This window comes from Trachymyrmex cornetzi, unplaced genomic scaffold (assembly GCF_001594075.2).
Source record: "Trachymyrmex cornetzi isolate Tcor2-1 unplaced genomic scaffold, Tcor1.1 scaffold793, whole genome shotgun sequence".
NCBI lineage: Eukaryota > Metazoa > Arthropoda > Insecta > Hymenoptera > Formicidae > Trachymyrmex > Trachymyrmex cornetzi.
In genome coordinates, this window is record NW_017300128.1 from 342,654 (window position 1) to 363,174 (window position 20,521).

Genomic DNA, 20,521 nt, shown 5'->3' on the forward strand with positions numbered 1-20,521 from the left:
TCTCTCTCTGCCATATTTTCTGAGGGACTAAAAGACCGTTATTATTTTGCTTACAGTGTCACGTAATCTTATGTATTTACATTGATGTAGAATAATGTAATATACACACATCCATAAAAAAAGGGACTGCCTTTGTGTGCTTTATATCTGCTCCAAAACTGATAAACCTTAAAATTCTTATAACTACATCCATTTTTGTTGGATTGACTTGAAATTTTCAGAAAATATTTTTGAAATTATGTACTTTAAGAAAATGTTAAAACACAAAAATGTGTATTTTGAAAGTTTACAGGTGAGCCTAGCCCCTTAAGTTAATTAAATTAATTCATATTAAAATTAGAAAAGGAATTTATATGAATGAATCAATTAACAAAGAAATGGAAGTGTCCCCCTCCGATTTTGATGAGCTTTAAATATGTTATTTTTTAGACAAAAATATATAAAATGGACATTTATTTTTTTATAAGAACAAAATCGCATTTTTTAGTGCAATATCTCTTTGAAGAAAATTAATTTTTTTTTAAGCGAATATAAAATAGCAATCAATTTTCTTCAAAGAGATATTGCACTAAAAAATGCGATTTTGTTCTTATAAAAAAATAAATGTCCATTTTATATATTTTTGTCTAAAAAATAACAATTCAAAGCTCATTAAAATCGGAGGAGGATATTTTCATGGATTTTCTTGTGTAAACACAAGAAACGACTATTACTGTCAAAGTCAAATATTGGAGTAACACATCTATATGTAATTTAAATAAATCAATTTAATCTAAACTAAATTAATTTAGTTAATCTAACTTTATTAATTTAGTCAACCCTTAAGTAAGCGTACAAAATCGTACAGTGATTGTTACGATGTGGCTCTGAAGTTTCCCTCTCACGAGGAGACTAAACACTGGATTGTTCGATTCGTCTTTTATTCATATCGTGACTTGTCCTTTAGGTGGATTCGAAGTCCATCCTAGAGGAAAGAAAAAGAAGAAGAAAAAGTACCTCTGCCCCAAGCGCCTACTTGAGGGTTAATTTAAATTGATGTAATTTAATCTGAATTGCAGTAAAGACATTTGCAGTGATTTGTCTTCGTTTGAGAATAACAACACTCCATCTCTCTTAGCAGCAAGAAAGAAACTTCAATCGATGTTCGTCGACGTGTACACGTGCTAAGTGACTCACGTGCCCCGCGGACAAAAGATGCGTGTGCGCACGATGCACATTGCGTTTGGCCCTTTGTTTTCGTCGCGTTTGGTCACGTATATAGTACGCCGCTTCCGTCCAAGGTGCCCGCAGCGGGTTGCCGAACTTCGCACGTCAGCAAAATCAATTGTGCTCGTCTCATTTGGGAACGCGTCCCGTTGGACACTAAAGCGGGGTCTACAATAGAAGTCGTAGCAGTCGTAGGGTCTCAAGTCGTAGAAAATTGACCAATCATAGTCGATTATTCTTCTCATATTCTACTGTGATTGGTTAATTTTCTACGACTTAAGACCCTACGACTGCTATGACTTTTATTGTAGATCCCGCATTATAACCCGTTCTCTCTCGTTTCCGTCACCGCAATTATCGATCCGATGTACGAGGACTAAGGCCCAGTTTCATAAAACTCATGGTTAACTCTTAACCAATTCTAGCATTAGAAAGAGATGAGGAATAAGTTAAACCTCGGTTAAGGGTTAAGCATGAATTATGAAACTGGGCCTAAGTGTTCGCACGTGTTCACTGAGAGTGGACTTGACGGAACACTCGTCTCAAGCCATGAAGATATTAACTCTGCTAAATCTGCAACAAGTTCGACGAATTTTCGTTGTGGGATACCTCCAGGAGCATGAACAAAACTCAAAAAGAAAGAAGTTGCGACAACGCAGCGTTTTTCCGAAGAAATTGCTTCGACGCACTTTCGCAGAAGAGAGCTGGTCAACGTGGAGAATCAAGAATCATGCTTGCGTCATTTCCCACGGATGTCGTCCGATGACGTTCGCCTTGGCGACTTGAGAAGAAGATAATACGACCAACTCGTTTACTATAGGGTGCTTTCTAGCTATAGACGCAGATGACACAGTGGATACTTTCTGTTTGATGACATAAGTCGGCACAAACATCATTCTATCTTTCTTGACATTCAGAGAGTAATAAAGGTAGAACGACACTTGTGTCGATTCGTGTCACCAAATAGAAAACACCCCATAAGTGCTTTTCCAGCAATAGGCACAGTGTAACACAGTGTGTTAAAGTCATCCTTTCTTCTCTGTTTAACATTGGCAAACAATAAGGATGTAATGATTCATGTGCCACATTGTGTAATCTGGTTCTCTTGTTGGACTGGACCCAATGTAACATAGCGAATCATTACATACTTGTCGTTTGACCTTTAAAACAGAGATAAATTGACCGCTGTACGGAAAGAATGATTTCGTTGAAGTATCCAAAAATTTAGCTGGATACAGATCTGAAAATAATTAATTTTGTTGGATCGTCAAAAGAATTACGTAGAAATTAATTTAACCTCAAGTATGATGACTAAATGCTGCAAAAAGTTTTGACATTTTAACAACCAATTTGAGCACCCTACAGAATTACTTATTATTTTTATAGTAATTATTTTCAAATTTGTATTTAGCTAAATTTTTAAATACTTCAGCAAAACCATCCTCTTCGTATATGTTGTATTGTGTCTGTTGCTGCAAAAGAAAAAGAAGTTGCAGCAAAACACCAAACTGTCGCGTTCAGTCGTACAGTTTTTGTCTCTCTACCTCTCAGCTTCTTTACTTAAGACAGATTCAATGCTCCCTGTACTTTCGCACGATTCTGATACATCTCTCTCAAGCTTCCTGACGTAGAAGTCGAGAGTGCTCATCCCAAGTGGCTCTCGATGCGTCCACGTGTTTAATAATTACGTGTTTAATAATTCGCTTTTCTTTCTGTTCCTCTCATGATGACCGCGAACCTCGGGTTCTCTCAACACTGACAGTTTGCGCGCAGTCAAGAACGTCCAAAGTGGCACTATATCGAGGATATCCGCGGCGTAGCACAGCGGATTCTATTTATACTTCGAGAACGCGCGGCGACTCTCGAAGCTCGTCGAACTTCCGCGAACAAAGCGCACCTTCGTCCTTCTCCGCGTCATGCGTAACGTTTCCTAAATCGAGATCGCGCTTTCTTCTCCGCCGTAACGCGTTTAAGGAGAACGCCAGGAGGCAGGGGAGAGCGAGCTCTCGTTCACGACGTTCGAGCAAATCCAAAATCGACCGATTGATTTCTCGGGCTAGAGTGAACCTCGCGCTTCCGCATGTTGTCGATTAAAACATAGTTTTCTACAGGAATTATACATTCAAATTGATGGAGATGAATTTGAATGTAGCACGCATTATCGCGACCTTTCGACGCGAGCCAAGGCGTGTCGGAGCAAAGTTTCGCACGCAAAGTTGCCACGTCACTCACGTCGCGACAACCCTCCAAGCGGAATCGTTCGTTCGTGTCGACGGGGTTGCGATTCACTCGCGTAGTCGTTCGTAAGATCTTCATCGAGGCGCAGCACTGTGCGAAGCTCACCTACCGATGTACACACGCTGCATTCTCGTTTGCGCGCGTACATCCCCACTCGGGTCGGAATTGCGTGGCAAAACGAGCGTCAAGGGACGCGAGCGATCAGCGCCACATTTTCCAGCGCGCGTCATCCGCGTCAATCATCGGGAGAGGGAGATTCCTTACAGGGACGTTCCGTTCCGTTTGAAGACCCTAACTCGCGTTTATTTCGTGAATTTCCGTTTCTTACGCCGAAAGAAAAGATTGGCTACTGCAGCGAATTAGATGGTAAAATATGGCATAGCGTTTTTAATTGGCTGCAGCATTGATTGCGTTAGCATATCGAAATCCTATACTGACATTGTGGATAACACAACGAAAAATTAGCTGCTGCAACCAATTAAAAATGCTATGTCATATTCAGCCAATCTTTTCTTTCAATGTAAAACAGTGATGCTCAAATTTTTAATATTTGCGATCTCTTTACCCTAGACAGAAATTTGACGCGGCCTATTAATTTTTTTACCATACACTGAGAAAAAAATTGCCTAAATTTAAATAAATATCTATTTGAACACTGCCAACTGAACATTGACTTACAATAAATAAATATTTACTTAATAAAAAGAAGTGATTATTAAATCAAATTAATGTTTTTTTGTACCAAATGAATATATTTTTATGTTTAATAAATATTTAATTGATACTCTATTCAAATAAATATTTATTTAAGATACTTTCTTCTCAGTGTATGTATTAATGAAGGTTCATCGTGTTAACTTATGCATATGGAAAGAACAATTTTGCTAAAAATATAGATTTGAAAATAATATTATTGATATATTTGAATATAATATTATTGGACTATTAAAATATAGGATGCTTAAACTGGTTATTAGAATGTCAACATTTTTTGCAGCATCGCTCAAGTTTTCTTACATAATTATTTTAAATATATAAAATATAATTATTTTAATTATTTTAATTGTTCGATAAAATTATTTTTAGATCTATATGTGTCTAAATTTTTAGATGCTTCAGCTAAATCGTTCTTACTGTGTATACACATATTTTACTAATTTTTTAAATATATTTCAATATACACACACATATAGTATTTATATTTTTAAATAAAATACATTAATCTATATTAAGAGCAAAAAAAATTTGCGATTTCCAATAACTTTAACGTAATGAGATTAAACGTACAGTTTACATAATCTCATTACTTTAAAGGAATAAATTCTAGAAAATATGTATCCATCTATCACACATACCGAACAATAATACTTTCCGTTTTTTAATATTCATCATTTTTGCGTTCAGATACGATCGCCCGTTTCGCTGTAATTAAACCGTGTCACGCAATTTAAGCGATATTTAGAGAATTAAGTCATCTCGCGCATCAGAATTCTTTGGAGCATGCGCTTCATTGCTATGAAAATATTAATCTTAGGAATAAATTTGTTTGTGACAGAGAAAGTAGCAACTTCCAATCAAATTTTATGAGAATGTTTGAATGGGGATTAATTTTAAAGGAATGTTTGACGCATTTACTTTTGCTTCGGCCAATGGGTGATTCATTACAATTTATCGTGGGATATTGTCACGTACAATAACCATTAACTAGCATTAAATATTGCGAACTTTCAATTAGAAGGGGCTTAAGGTGTACTTGGAACAGACGGATGATTGAAACTTGATAGAACCAGAAATTTATTTTACGAAGCAATCTCAGTGGTGGAAAACTCTTAAGGAATTATTATTTTCGAATCTCCCTGTATTAACTTGTGATTCCGAGAATTGAAAGGCTGGAGAACGGCGACAAGTAAAGAGTCTCGCTTTTTACGCGCGGTTAGAACAAAGCCTTAAGGCCGCCCATCTAATTGTGAGGTCGATCGAATCAGAGAGATAGAACTTACGACGAAACAGTCGAGACACTCATCCGCCGAATCAGCCATAGCGCGTATATCGTGACTCGATAGGCTCATTTCTCTCGGACTGCCCACCGTGGCGAGAAACACGGCGAGAGAACGCTCACATCGGCGATCGCTGGCGAATCTCGTACGAAGCGAAATAATCCAAAGACAATGTCAAAAGTTAGCCCGAACGCGACCGCGAGTTCCAGTCACGCGAAACACTGCGGGATCGTGCGGCGCAATGCTCGCACGGCTGATGACGCTTATGAATTAATTAGATAATAACCAGCGACAATTAGAGTCGAAGGCACGGACGCATGAAAATACCATCTGCTTCTCATCTCCCGGAAAAGTTTCCTGGCAAAGTCGCGCGGCGGTCTGAATACAGCGCGAATAAACAAATGGGCGTGCCTCTCCGTTACGGTAAATCCGCTTCGCTTCAGTTCCGCGTTAATGGTTGATTGAAATTTTCCGGGAAAATTTATTGACGTATTATTAACGATTATTTACGCGCATTGAGGAAGTTTTACAAGCCTGCAAAAAAATCATTTGCAACATTATAATTATTCTCGAATCTTAAATTAATGTACTTTCTGAAGATGGCTCGAACTAACAGCCGCGAAACATGTTTTGTTATGATCATTGTTTCAATTTTAACTTAATGGAGTTACAGTCGATTTCTATTTCTTAATTTTTTTACTTGTTATTTGTGCGAATTTTATAAGCGACTCTTATATGCCCTTTCTATTATTTGTATTGTTAATTTGACATCAAGAGTCCTTGTATTGATTAATTTATTTTTAACCCTGCGTCATTGTGGCTGAGTCATAATTACCCGAGACATTTTTGAACATCTGTATTTTCTTACATATTTCGTAAATTTTAACTAACCGCCCTGTCGGCCCTGTAACTGGAGCTAAGACTTTCTAAAACCATTGACAATGCGAAAATAGAAAAAATATTCGGGTTATCATGATTCACCTCAACATCCGCGTAACATTTTAACATCACAATGATGCCGGGTTAATATACTTTAATATATAATAAAAAAAAAACTCGGAAAATAAAACTCACAATTTATTTTTACAAATTTACAAATTACATTACAGAATTAATCTCGTAAACTTTACAATTCTCAAAATTTTTTAATCCGTAATAAAATCTGTGCTTTAAAAATAAATTTTTTATTTAGAAATCCTTTTATATATAAATTGAAAATGTTTTTACTTACTTCAACATAATTCGATTATAATCATAAATATTAGTTGATTTAAATCACTTAATTGGAGTCTTGACATTATTTTTCGCGTTTGAGGAAAATAATCTCTGAATAGATCGTGATAATCATGTATTTGCACTACAAAGCTCAAATATTTCGCAAAAGAGATAGACGATTCCAACAAAACAGTTTTAAAGTGTACTCGTTTACGCGGCTTGTTTATCGGCCTGGTAATTTGCTTGGAACGTACGTAAGGCCGATAAAAATTGAAGTGGCTGTCGCAAATGATAAACGAAGGCTTGAATTATCGAACGCAATGTATTGACTGTTCTCGTATTGTTTCCAGCGCGAGTTCATTTAATTGCGAGCTGATCGCTGTCGCGCGTATAATTTGCAATTAAGAATCGCGTTTAGGAATTCGAACGCCCAAAGGGTGAGAGTAACGTTCTCGGACGCGTTCGATGAGTCACATTTAGTATTGTTTGTGCATGCGCTCTAATTACTCCAACCTTACTGGTTTGTACCATCGCCTGATAGCGAAGTCCGCACGCTTCCGCGCTACATTCTCAGACGCAAACGACCGCGAGTACATTCGATGCAGTCATCGCGGATACGGGCGTGTATCGCACAGCAAAAGTTTGTCAAGAGAGTGAAAGAAAACTTTCAGCAATTAAAATCAAATTAAATTAGAATGCAAATAAAAACTATACAAACACTAGATCTGGTACCGAGATATTTTTTCAGCGATAAGAATCTTTTAATCAATTAACTTTTATTACGCACAAATAATGATAACTTTGCTGATTTATCACAGATCCCTTTTACGTAATTAGTAACGTATCGTCCATGAAGTTATTGAGTGATGGAGAATTTAATCGACGAAAAATAATCTCTGGCAAAAACGCGATCTAATATCTGCTAGTTGGATAACCGCGGATCCGAGGTGTGTTCGACATCGATAAAAGGACGATAACGGGTTCAATAAACACTCAAAAGATAAGGGGCTCGCACATAGGAGTAGATCTTGATCTCCTTCAAATCACGAGTGCGTTATAAACCGCGATGGAAGTCATTTTCAGCTTGAAAGATGAAATGACGGTCTCTCGGTCTTTTGTAATTTTTGAATCGAAGAATTTTTTAATAGAAGATAATTATTTATAAATGTATTTAATGTAACTCTTTAGAAATTATAGCGAGAGAGAGAGAGAGAGGGAGAGAGAGAAAGAGAAACATATTTGCGGAAACGATGTAGTGTATCATCATCCGGGATGCAATATCATGTTTTGTTAGTAACGCGATGTCATATTATCAATTTGTTCGTCAACCAGCTTACAACGTACTTTCACTAACACTTTTTGCGCAAGAACAGTCTTGCGGAAAGAACAATTTTTGCTAAAATACCTAAAAAATTAACCAGATACAGATATGAATATAATTTTGTTAATCCATCAAAATATTGTATAGAAAACTCAAGCATGATAAGCAATGTTGTAAAAAATTTTTAACATTTTAGCAGTTAGTATGAGCGTCCTACATAATTATTTTGATAGTCCCCAACAAAACTTTTTTCAAATCTACAGCTAAATTTTTAGATTCAACAAAACTGTTCTTTCCGTGAGATTGTTCATGCTGCGCACATTTTTGCTATTTACCTTGAGAAGATTAATTAAAAAGATAAACGCTAAAAAGACAATGAAGTGCGAAAAACACAACAGTAAATCACGCAAATTGCACGACATAACGAAGTACCGACAATTTGTTAAAAGGTCATTCAGACACATATTATTATGTGACTCTCATTTTCCAGAAAGTCTCGTTTCATTTCAAATAATATTAAATCAAGTAATAGAACAGCAAGTGTAATTATCGTATGTAACATTTCTTTAAATTCTTAGAATCAACAAATTCAATGATCCCAGGAATGGAAAATTATCTTGGAAATGCAAATCGCGAATATTAATTTTTTTACGCATAATTGATTTTCCTCGCCGTTACTATTCGCGTAATTTGTCTTCTCCATTAACAACAGTGCGTAAATCGTCTGGAAATGCATATCTGTTCGACAAATGTATTAGCGTCGAGTGAATCATGTAGCGAAATGTTGAGTCGCCGTAAAACAATACGATCGCAAATAATAAGCGAGAATAATGTCGAATCAACGACAAGGAAATTTAATTTAAAATTTATTCGTTCATTTACTTGTGATATTCAAATCCATTAATAATTTTTACGAATAAGGAACTATAATGAATGACGCCCTTCTGGAAACTTTTCTTGATAAAATATTGACTATATATATATATATCTTTTTGAACATCACGTAAAATGTAGGGAATAGAATTCCGCCAACAGAAAAACGAATCGCGTTTTCGTGACATTAAGGATGTTTTATACAATAAGCAAAAAATATTAGTCAATCATAAAAAAGTTAATATTATTCAAAAAATTTTGATGATATTAGCTCATGAATACACTCTGAAATCAACTGTTACAAAACGACAAATAATTTAGCTTATCGTTTTATGCAAAATGATCATATTTCGCTGAGTAAAGGTCAATAACTTTTAAACGAGTAAATGGTCCCAAATAAACTTTTATATGAATATTTATTATTGATATAATAGTATTTTATATGTATAAAATTTGATTTATTTCTTAATGTTATTTCCTCATCAAATTGGTAAATAAGTATTACAAAACCCGATTTTACATAATAATCAAACGAAAAAATTTAATAAGTTTTAAACCCTTATAAGAGAATTATTCTCAAACGTTTCACAAATATTTGAACGTAATAATAGAACAAATTATAAAATTTTTATATTTTTAGTATCGTTTTTAGATGTGACATATACATCCTTATTTGCCGTCACATCAATGCATGTCAATTACAGTGAAAAAAAAAACGGAAAGTTGAAAAATTACGCCCACAAAGTAATCATATGTCGGCGCTTCGCTATCGGTTTGATTCAAATTCCTGCTAACGCTGCGGAGGCGCGAGATCACGCTCGTTAAACACGTCGACCACGTGGAATATCTTCACGAAACTCGACATACCCTTTGAAAAGAGAGAAATGATATTGCGAGATCTTGCTATGCGTAACGTTAGAAATTTTACACAATTTGTAAAATGCAAAGTCATCTCTTCGGTATTCACCGCGAATACTTATACCTATATTATTGCGAATACTTCTGAGCAATCGTGATATCAGTAAACGTTGAAAGAAAATAAATATAAAATACACAAAATTAATATAAATTAAAAATATGTATAATTATAAATACAAAAATATCTATAGTACTTTCTATTACGTCAATAATATTTCAATGCGTATCAGGAAGCTCATAGAATTTCGCGTGATCGAATTCGGATTTTGTTATCGAGAACGATCTCATTTCTCAAATATAATAATGAGAACGGAAACACGACAATCATATTATACCAGTTTCAACGCCTAATTACTTTAAAAATAATGTAATTATGTTATAATTATTTAATATATATTCTGACGTGCCTGAGATTATATAATATCGCTTGAAAATAATATATCTATGATTCTTTTATACGTTACAATTGACATTACTGATATATACGGAATTACATAATATTACTCAAGGATTGCCTTTCTCGAGCGACGTTAAGCCATCGATCTCTCAAGGCCGCTACGCGCGACCTTACCTTAAGAAGTTACACTTACCTTATTTTTAGGCGACATCGCGAGGGTGGCGGATCTGCCCTCTCGGTTGGAGGCGAATGCACCCTCGCGCGCGAGCGACTGCGCGAGTTGACGGCTAGGATGAGACGGCGCGGGAGCGGCGGGAAGGCGCGGAGCCGCGGCACCTGACCCGCCGGTGACAGGAGGAGAGGAGGAGGAGACGGTAATCCGTCGGAGGAGAGCTAACTCGGCGCGAAACGCGAACGCGACACGCGCGTACGAACGATAGAAAATGCGCTCGTCTCGCGTTCCGCTCAACCACCGGCCGACTTAATCGGCGCGGACACACGCAACGCACGTCCATCCGATTCCCCACCATTCTCCTCGGAAACTTCGCATCTCGCCGCGCTCTCGTCCCGTTCTCCATCTCCAGGTCCCCGTCGTCGCATCGTCGCGTTTTGCTCCGGCACGTACACCCGGTGCTTTCCGCTCTTCCCTGCGTCCCACCCCGCCCTGCGCTCGCGACTCAGTCATTCTCTCTCGTCTTTCTCTCTCTCTCTTTCTCTTTCTCTCTCTCTCTCTTGCTCTCTCCCTCTTTTCCTTCCCTCTCTGTCGCGCCCTCCCGCACTCTTTCGCCCTGTCGCTTGTCTAAACGCGACCGACGGCGCGTTATTCACCGGTATGCGTTGAACAAAACAGTTAAGCCATAGTTGGCGACGAGTACAAAGTTCTGCATGATATAATTTATTTAGAGCGTCCTCAAAATCGATTTCCCGAGCAACGATCTATCTCTCTCTCTCTTTCTCGAATTATTATGAGCAACAATCTGTCTTTCTTTCTCTCTCTCTCTCTCTTTCTCGAATTATTATGACGTGCGAGATTATCTAGTCGCCACGTGCGAATAATTACGGTAATACCTAGAACCAGTACGCGAACTCTAATGACTTTGATTGTAAAAAACGTAATGTATAGAACAGATGTACGTCAGGATGTCAGAATACGTCAGAAACTTCATTCACGGATTCTTCGACCATAACGAAATCGACGTGCTTCTTCTGTTACAAAGACATTTAGCATTGAAAGATAAGATGTCTAAATATAGATAATGACATCCAACTACATTTTTGTTGAGTAAAAATCGATTGGAAATCTGCCAAGAAAATCTATGCAATGAAGAATAATGCATGGAAAGAGAGAAAACGAGAGGCGTCCTGTAGGCTGCAATGTTTCACGCAATGCCGTTTTTCACCTGCATGTCGATTTGAATCTTGTCGCAATGCTGTCGAAACGTGCCAAATTTCAAAGTGCTGCAAGATACGCGAATTAATAATTCGCATTAAATCGTGATGAGCGATGACGTAATAGTTTCGAAGGAACGACAAAGTTTCGTCCGGTGAGACGGATTAACAGGGGAGAAAATTGCAAGTGTTCTTTGTCACGATCTATACACGTGCATGATTCGAGCCACGGAACTCCTATACATATATTATTTTAATTATTGCACACGGTAATGCCGACGTTTTACTAACGCGATACGTACCGGCGTTAACCGCGATAACGATATCTAATGCGATATTACCGCAACGTGTTTGCAGGAATCAAATGATTCCCATTCTCGTTGAAAGCTTGCAAGAAACGCGAATATTATTTCTGTTGAAATATAGTCGTTTCATATATACTTTCGGAATTTAATTCGTATCTCTTAATAATCGACGGTATAAATAATAAAAATAATCTGTGAAAGCATTGCTAAAAATATACTCGACTTGAGATTACGAAAATTGAATTTTTCATGAAGTGAAGCAACAGATAAAAATATCATTTAAATTTCCTAGGCTTATATAAATTGCAAAGACTTAAAACAAACTTAACTTCCTAGAAACAAGCAAAGTTTTAAAGGAATAATCAATCGAGATATCCTGCCGCATTAATTAATATCGGATCGTTATTTTACGCTGATTAAAATAATTAATCAGGATTATATGTACGTTAAAATAAAATAAAGAATAGAAATGTATGGATTATTTTTTGTTAATTTGCTGTAGCTAAAACCGATACAGCACCGTATTTTATTAATTTTTATCTATATGGATTTGAATTTAAACAAATCGAACAAAAGCAAATACTCTTAATGGATACATATTTAGAGTTTAATAAATATAATCGTTCTATGCAACTCTCATATTACAGTTTTACAATGAAAAGATTACCAATACAACGTAAACCGCAATAAAAATAACAGAAATTTATTCTATTTACGACTTGTAAATAAAATAGCATTACAAAATCGCATACAGCAGAGTGTATTTATATCTTTCTATCGATAGTCGCAGAAAAAAGCTTTTCTGCACAGAAAGAACAGTTTTGCTAAAATATTTAGAAATATAGCTGGATATAAATCTGAAAAGAATTTTGTTTGAATCATCAAAATAATTATGTAAAACGTAAACCGGCTGTTAGAATGTTAAAACTTTTTGCAGTATTGTCACCTAAGTGTTCCAGTTTTCTATAATTATTAATGATCCAACAAAATATTATTTCCTATATATCTAACTAAATTTTTAAATATTTCAAAATCATTTCGTTCAAAATCATGTAATAAAAAGGTTAAGAAAAAATTAAGGTATACTTTATCTTATCTAGAAGAATCAGGATATTATGAAGTTTTTGCAATAACTTGAATCCAGATTAACGACGAACGCTAAAGTCACATTATCCTTTTCTTCATTAGTTGTTAAGAAGAGGTTAATCTGACCTTAGCGCGTTCACTGGATAAACGGTATTGCAAAAAGTCCCTATTGTCTTGAAAGAAAAGGAAAGAAAACGAACAAAAAAAAAATCGAAGGCAAATGGAAGTTTAAAACGGAGCACTTACGACATTATTCGCCAGGATCGTGGGATTTGGATGTATCTGCAGGCCGTAGTCATCGCCAATCTGCTCGCCGATTTGCTCGCGGCTGGTGGCGGGGCCCATTTCAGCGCCTCCCGGACGAGGGACGGGGCCCGACTTCCGTCGAAACCGAGGCACCGGTGGCACCTGACCGACCGATCGACCGATTCCTCAGGTCGGCGCAGCCCTCCCACCGATGGCTTACGATGCCCCCATCGGCGTCAGCCGGGCAGGAACCCTACGGAAGTCAGTTCCCTCGGTCACGTCTACGTCCATTTGCCTCGCAAGGAACGATCGAGAGAATCGATCGCGCGAAGACGATCGAAACGTGCGAAACACGCGCTTGTCCCTCTTCTTTCTCTTGCACCCTTCGAGAGTTTGTCGTCCACCGGCGTTTGAGAGCTTAGCGCTTGCAAATCCGGCGGCGACAAGTCTTAGGCGATCCTGCGTTTCTCATTATCATCGTGATAATTCGAAGTACTTACGGACGAGCACTTATCTGTCACTATTTGCACGGCAACGTTTGAGGATGGTTTCTGGAGTGACATCGAATCAGGCCGACCTCGTCGATATCTCGACTGGCCTGCGCTGGCTTCGACAATAGTGTAAAACATATGACCACCAATTGTCTTCGTATAAATCTTGGAAATGTTCAACCTTCCTCGGAAACGATGATAATAGTTGGTTGTTATATCGTAACACAGATTCTTCGTAAATTTTTCGTAGATTCTAGAAAGTTACTAAAAGCTCTTCGGTCACGTTACGATACCCTACCGGCGTGGATATTTCACGAGGAAAAACTTAGCCGATAGTCTCTTGGGTCACTGGTTCACCGGTGTGTCCGCCTCCCACGACGATCGATCGCGCCCGTTTTTTCCTGAGCGCTACCAAGAAGCGTTGGTACCGACGTCTCGACGAGGACGACGACCACGACTTGTCGCACACGGCACACACCCACCGGCCGGCTCCGGGTTGCACCGCGAGGAGGAAAGAACTCGCGAGGCGCGATTACGCGCGCGAGGCGGTAAGGTCGGCGATAATGGGGGAGAAGTCGGGATTTTGGATTACGCGGAGGTAAAAAAGAGGAAGGCCGGAAAAGAGAAGAGGTCTTCCCCCCTCGCCAGGTAGAAGAAATTTCCTCTCGCCAGCAGGCTCTACCCCGCCGCGAGTGGGTAGCGCCGCGGCGCCCCAGGATCAATAAAACGACCGCCCGGCCGTCGCCTGTCCTAGGTCCTGCTTGGCCTCTGCCTGCCGTATGGCTTGCACGACGTCGGACGCCCGACGCGCGACGTCCCGACGCGGCGCGCGTGTCCCCGCCGCGCCGCCGTCGCGCACCAATCCCCGGATGCGACGACGCCGACGCCGCGGCGTGATCTTCCACGGACCGCGCGCACGCCCGCTCGCGTACGAAACTTGTCTTGCCGATCGATATTTTACGGCGGTGCTCAGGAGCGTCCTCGGAGAAAATCCGCGAAAAGTGTATTATTCGCGGAACTCGGTAACTTTCCTATACAAAATGCAGGGACTGTCGTAAGAGATTGGATTACTCGGCAAAAAACACGTATTTTTTTAATTTAATTCAACAAAGAGGAAGAACTTTCAATTTTAATTTTATAATTATATATTTGTTATTTGTATAAAATATATTATTCGTTCAGCCCATATTCATGAAAAGAACAATTTTACTTGTAGACTATCCATTTTTTACTGCAAATTTTTTGCTTTATATTCCATTTCTACAGAGTTTGAAATATCTTGTATTTTTAGAGAGAGAGTTCGTATATATTATTTAAATTAAGAATATTTAAATTAAGATAATTGCACGATCGAACATCTATGGACGCACGCAAACTTTTATTTGGAGCGGTCGGTCATTACCTCGATATATCTGCTGGGTCAGTGCGACTGACGTACGTGTTTCATTTCCTTTTATGAATAATTTGTTATAAAGAGCAGGTTTTAAAAGAGCATTTTTTAAATGTATTAACTGTCGGATTAATAAATATAAATTACGACGTTGAAATGGTAAGCACTGGGAGCAATACAATTGCATTTTCTATTACTGTCATGGAAAATTTAATTATTCAAAACTCTGATTCGCTTCATGCATTATTATGCATTATTACCGTATAATTTACTGTGCCTTTGCTGTATAATAATGTTTATTAATATTGCTATGGAGCTATTGTTACGTAACTCATATAAAATATTGACTTTTTTTATCGTAATGCATTACATCTTGTACGATCACTTTCATTTTGTTTCTGCTCTTTACAGATCGATATCGTCGACCACCCTCGCAGTAGCCACGAACATACGCTCTAAGGATAGTCTGCAGTCTGGCCATAGTCTATTATTGTAATGATAGGGAAGGGAACTCGCTTAAAAGTTCACCGTTTCAGTCTGATGCATAACATACATATATATACCATGTATAATTTGTAGATTATTTATAAAAGCAAAAATCAAGCACTTAACGAGTTGATACGAATGCACATTAAAAATATCGCAATTATAAAAATATTTATACAAGCATCGCAATCTACATAATGATCGTAATTATATCAGTATATTTTAAATGTGCAACGTTTTGTAAAATATAAGAAATTGGTTTTATTAATCGTTTATTTTTTAAAACTTTAAATAGATATATTTTATATATAATATATATTGCGGATTATTTATAAGAACAAAAATTGAAATTAAACCAAACTTAATGAGTATTAATACATCGAAAATAAATCGTAATAATAAAAATATTTCTCACATTGCAACTTACATAAATGTTATTGTCAATATATTTTAAATATGTAATTAATAAAGTATTAATTTTTTTATTATAAAATAAAATTGATTTCGGAGACAATTATCTTGTTAAAATAAAATTATTTTTTTAAATAATCTGAAATTAATTGCAGTTAATCTGAATTAAATGCAGAAATCTGAAGTTAATCATCTCCTGCGAAAAAATTTATACATATTAAATATTTATTATTTATACATATTTTTGTACGAATCACAGAAGACATGACGCATCTATACAGAATGCATTCGGTTTTAATAATCACTTTGTAATTTTTTGACTGTGCCGTAAATGTTTGATGACTTGTTTCGCTGCATTGCTTATGTCGCTCCGTTTCGCGGACGTCATAATCTCGATTCTTTCGATTGGAATCGTCGTAATCAAATTATGAATATATTTTGGTTTGTCGAGGTCGTAAGTGATGGATTGTAGAACGCGAAGACAGAGCAACTGCATCTCCTCCGAAGACGCCTCATCATCCAAACAATGACTTAGCGTGTCTCCAACTCGTGATTCGAGCAGATATTGTAAGCCAGTCTTATTCATGCTTACATTATACAGGATCATTAACATTAATCTGCAATTACGATCTTGAGATGTTATCGAAATTTTGTTTTTTCCAATAAAATGTGGAAATATTGGTGTACAATGGCTGCGTTCGGAAACGTCACTCGGATGCCTCGGATTCATCATCCTTAACATTTAATGTTAAACAAGGACAGATGATGAATCCGAGGCATCGGAGGCATCCGAGCGACGTTTCCGAATGCAGCCATTATATGGAAATCGAGGAGAAAGATAAGATAGTCGGAAACAGCTTTGGAAGTATGCAACAAAGTAATTCTTTAAGATATGCGAATACCTTTTCAAAGATACCGTTCCAGGTGTCGACGGCAATTCGGGTGTTAGTTTAATTAACTTTTGCACAAATTCCGTCCCGCTGGAATTTGTAATTAAAAATTCACGACCTTCCGGGCTTGCGGATATATTGGTGATGATACCGAGGAGTCCCATTACAAATTGGTACTCAACATTGCTCGTAGGAGGGAATGCGCTTCTGTAAATATTAACGAATGCACCAAAAGTCCCGTTCATTATCGACAAGAATTCTCCTATTTTATTCTGAAACTGCGACCAATTAATTAAATTAATTAGGACTAATTTAATTTATAAATAAAATGAAATTGATATTATATATAAATTTCAAACTTCATTAAATATATTCTAATTATTCTATAAATGTAATTAAATTAATTCTATATGTAAATGAATTTTATATTACATTTAAATGTTATTCATAGAATAATTTTTTGTATATTTTTCATATTATTGCTGATAATGGTCCAAACAATGGGACCGAAATGTTTCTGTATCAAAGATATATTTGTACATAATTTACGCATCGAAAACAGCGTTTGACTCTGTATAGCCATTAATATTATACTTAATTAATTATTGTTATTCATAGAGCTAATTTTGTTATATTTATAGAACAGTTAGAATATATTTAAAAAAATAAAATTGTATTTTGAAAACTTATTTTTATACATTTAATTGTATATCTACTTATATATTTAGTTACACATTCATGTACAATTTTTTCGTAATGTAAAAAAACCTGCAATATTATATAATATATATCTTGGAGATTTTTATCCTTTATCTTCTATTATGTATTTATAATACATAGTACAGCAAAATTTCTATGCCATTTTACTTAATATTATTAATGTATACTTACGTTCGATAACCAAGTGTCGACTATTTGTGGAAACCTAGAAGCACGCCATGTCAAGTTACCTAATACTGCACCAAGGCTTGTGCAATAAGTACTTTGACTTAATATCTGCATGATATAGCGAACATACAAACAAATTAACAAGTAGTATTTAAAAAAATTAATTACGAAGATATTCGACTTACAACGTTTACAAAACAGTAACAAGCAAAAATACTGTTGATACTTACAATAGAACATATAAGCGCAAGAAAACACGTACAAAATAATAAAGATATTCTATTTGCAGCGTTTCCAAAATAATAACAAGCAAAAATACTGTTGGTATTTACAATAATAGGATACATAAACGTAAGAAAGCACATACAAAATAATGAACACTGATAATAATAAAATTAATGGAGATAACAGCATCTGCCGGTATTGAGATAAAGCTTTACTTGATCTTTCAGATGTTCTATTTCCTTGAATGCTTCTTCTTTCTCTTTCGTCAGACGTTCAATTTGAGTATGCAGTTCTTCACATTTTAATTTCAACTCTACAATTTCATTCGTATTATCTAAAAATAAACCAAGATATATAATGAATATTATATTTCCTCCGATATTTAATCTTAATTAGAGTGAAAAGGCTCGTATGAATTTAATCTTAATCACACGAAAAAATATAATAATAAGATATGAATTTTATGAGTTACAAGCTGAAGCATCACAGCTAACGTACTGTATCAATTTTCAACCATAATATTTACTTCAGTATTTTACATTTCCGCGCGATATAATATTAAATTAAAATTTTTTTTTGCAAAGAGTGTAACCTTTTGACGCATTAACGGACGACGTTGAGAATTTATTGAAAAGCATATGTGCTTTTTCTCCATTTGTCTCTTCTTTATGCGATACAGCTTTGAGATTATCAGTCGCAAAAATCTGTGGAACGTTGTCTATAAATTCATGCAGATTACAGTCAGTGGAGTTCAAAATTGTTTCCAAGGAATTCTGTAAGGTTTAAAGAAAAATTTAAAATCGCAAACGAAAATTAATATGTATAACAATAAGCATTACACAATAATGCAAATAAAATACGCACTAGGAGCTCATGTTTAGTTTCAAAATTAAATTCGTCCATATATGCGTTTTCGCGTTGTCGAGGAAGAATAAAAACGATCTTACAATTGTTGTATGCAAATATTTTTCAGATTAATTCGTTCGCAGAATTCTGCTGCAATATGACAAACACATGTAATGTCACGATTTTAATTTTTGATGTTTCTGTAACCTAATTAAATTCGCGATTAATAACATTACAATTTTACGCTATTCATTGTTTTTACGTGCGATGTGCTATAAGAATTTGGAAATGCGAAATTATATTAACAGCATAAATATTTACGCATAAATAAATTTTGGGATTTATGAAAATTATATAGATATAATTGAGCGATGTTGGATGTCTTCATTTAAAACAATTAATTAATCCTCAGAATTTTTTTCATGAGATAATTTCACAAAAATAACATTTGGTTCTTAATTATATATGGGAAAATTATATCTTCAGCAGCGCGCTTTGACTTTAATTGCATTTGGTTAACTTATTGGGCAGATTGTACCGCAATTATACTGAAATTATACGTGCGCAATCTAATCAAAAAGAAGCACGAATTATGTTATCTCGAGATATACTTCGAATACAATACGAGATATTCCTTTGAAAATAGCATTTCTTTTCTTTTAAATGCTATCTCATAGTTCCTTTTAAATGCTATCTTTCACCACAATGACATATCAAAAACAAAGAAAATTAATTTTTAGTTTTCGTTAATGCTTGAAGTCCATTTTGAATGATATACTAATTCAAAATAAAATTCTATTTATAATTTTAGGCGCGTACAATATAAACATTTAAAAAATAGGAATATACGCACATATTAAAATGTACGTAATAATTTAATATCCAAAATATACAGATATATAAAATTATAAAAAGAAAATTTTAAAGTATAATGCGAAAATTAAAGTAATTTAAAGTAATTTTTACGTACTATTATTTTACGCATAATTTCTACTCTTTAAAAATTTTAGAGTGAAATTATACAAAAGATTTTAGAGAACATATCGTGATAATTTCCTACATACTTTAGTAAAATAATATAATGCAATGTATTACATAGATTTTGGAATAATTCAGTTATTTTTCTTGTTAATTATTAAATCTTTATTATTAATAATAAAGAATAATAAATTGATAACGCTTTTTAGGATGGTGTCATTGAAGGATAATAAATTCTTTAATTTTTTTATTATTCTTTTCTTAATCTCTCCAAGTTATCTCAAAATGAGACGCTGAATTCAAAGTCGATCGCGTATGTGCAAGAGACGCAAGAGACCGTGCCAAATCACCGGCGACATTCCGTTGTAGCGTGGCTTCCGTTCGCCGCGATAAGATAGGAACTTCGTACCGAAACATACAGAATGGACTGCGCGATCCGTGTGTGAAAATGGTCGATAGGAATGAGAGAGAGGGACCGTGGCAGACGGCCATTTCTATCTCTTTCCATTCAATGGTGTAACGGGAGAGAGAGTGAGAGGGAGATTGGCCGTCTCCCATGGTCCCTCTCTCTCATTATTGTCGACCACATTTGATACATTACTTAGATACGGATCGCGCAGTCTATTCTCTATGCCTTTGCTTCGTACATACGTACTCTCCGGTCACCGGACGTGCGCGAATAACGTCGCGCGAATTGTGAACGCGCCATACTGACGTAATGGCGG

The 20,521-nt window shown here is 36.0% G+C and overlaps 2 protein-coding genes across 10 annotated transcripts in view; both read right to left on the reverse strand.

The window, feature by feature from the left end:
* The window catches only part of LOC108768397 (monocarboxylate transporter 3), a 29,614-nt gene extending 15,166 nt beyond the window's left edge, over positions 1–14,448 (reverse strand). For 2 of the 7 annotated variants that reach the window (XM_018518805.1, XM_018518801.1), the window contains exon 1: positions 2,895–3,081. Coding sequence is in view for 3 of the 7 variants with exons in the window: in XM_018518799.1 (XP_018374301.1) it covers positions 13,192–13,290 (99 nt within the window). In the remaining 4 variants the exon portion in view is untranslated. Of the gene's footprint in view, positions 1–845; positions 1,054–2,750; positions 3,082–10,358; positions 10,656–13,191 lie in introns of those variants that run through there. The other 5 variants (XM_018518799.1, XM_018518800.1, XM_018518806.1 and 2 more) reach the window with 5 other exon arrangements.
* A 1,814-nt stretch (positions 14,449–16,262) lies between these two features.
* LOC108768390 (heat shock factor 2-binding protein) lies at positions 16,263–20,521 on the reverse strand. Of its 3 annotated transcripts, XM_018518792.1 has the most exons (7): positions 19,055–19,069; positions 18,837–18,965; positions 18,565–18,745; positions 18,188–18,306; positions 17,751–17,855; positions 16,872–17,137; positions 16,263–16,586 (listed from the first exon to the last, which is right to left on the reverse strand). In XM_018518792.1, exons 2-7 carry the CDS (start codon positions 18,873–18,875, stop codon positions 16,271–16,273), a joined length of 1,026 nt encoding a protein of 341 aa, XP_018374294.1. In that variant the 5' UTR covers positions 18,876–18,965; positions 19,055–19,069; the 3' UTR covers positions 16,263–16,270. The 3 variants fall into 3 exon arrangements, with proteins under 3 accessions (XP_018374294.1, XP_018374292.1, XP_018374293.1); XM_018518790.1 differs by lacking the exons at positions 18,837–18,965; positions 19,055–19,069 and adding an exon at positions 20,452–20,521; XM_018518791.1 differs by lacking the exon at positions 19,055–19,069 and having other exon boundaries at positions 18,837–18,979.

Coding starts and splice junctions, on each gene's coding strand:
- LOC108768390 (XM_018518790.1), bottom strand. CDS start 20,505: ATGGCGCGTTCACAATTCGCGCGACGTTATTCGCGCACGTCCGGTGAC. Junction 18,746..20,451: donor GCACGTCCGGTGACCGGAGA/GTACGTATGTAC, acceptor TAAACCTTACAG/AATTCCTTGGAAACAATTTT. Junction 18,307..18,564: donor GTCCGTTAATGCGTCAAAAG/GTTACACTCTTT, acceptor GTTTATTTTTAG/ATAATACGAATGAAATTGTA.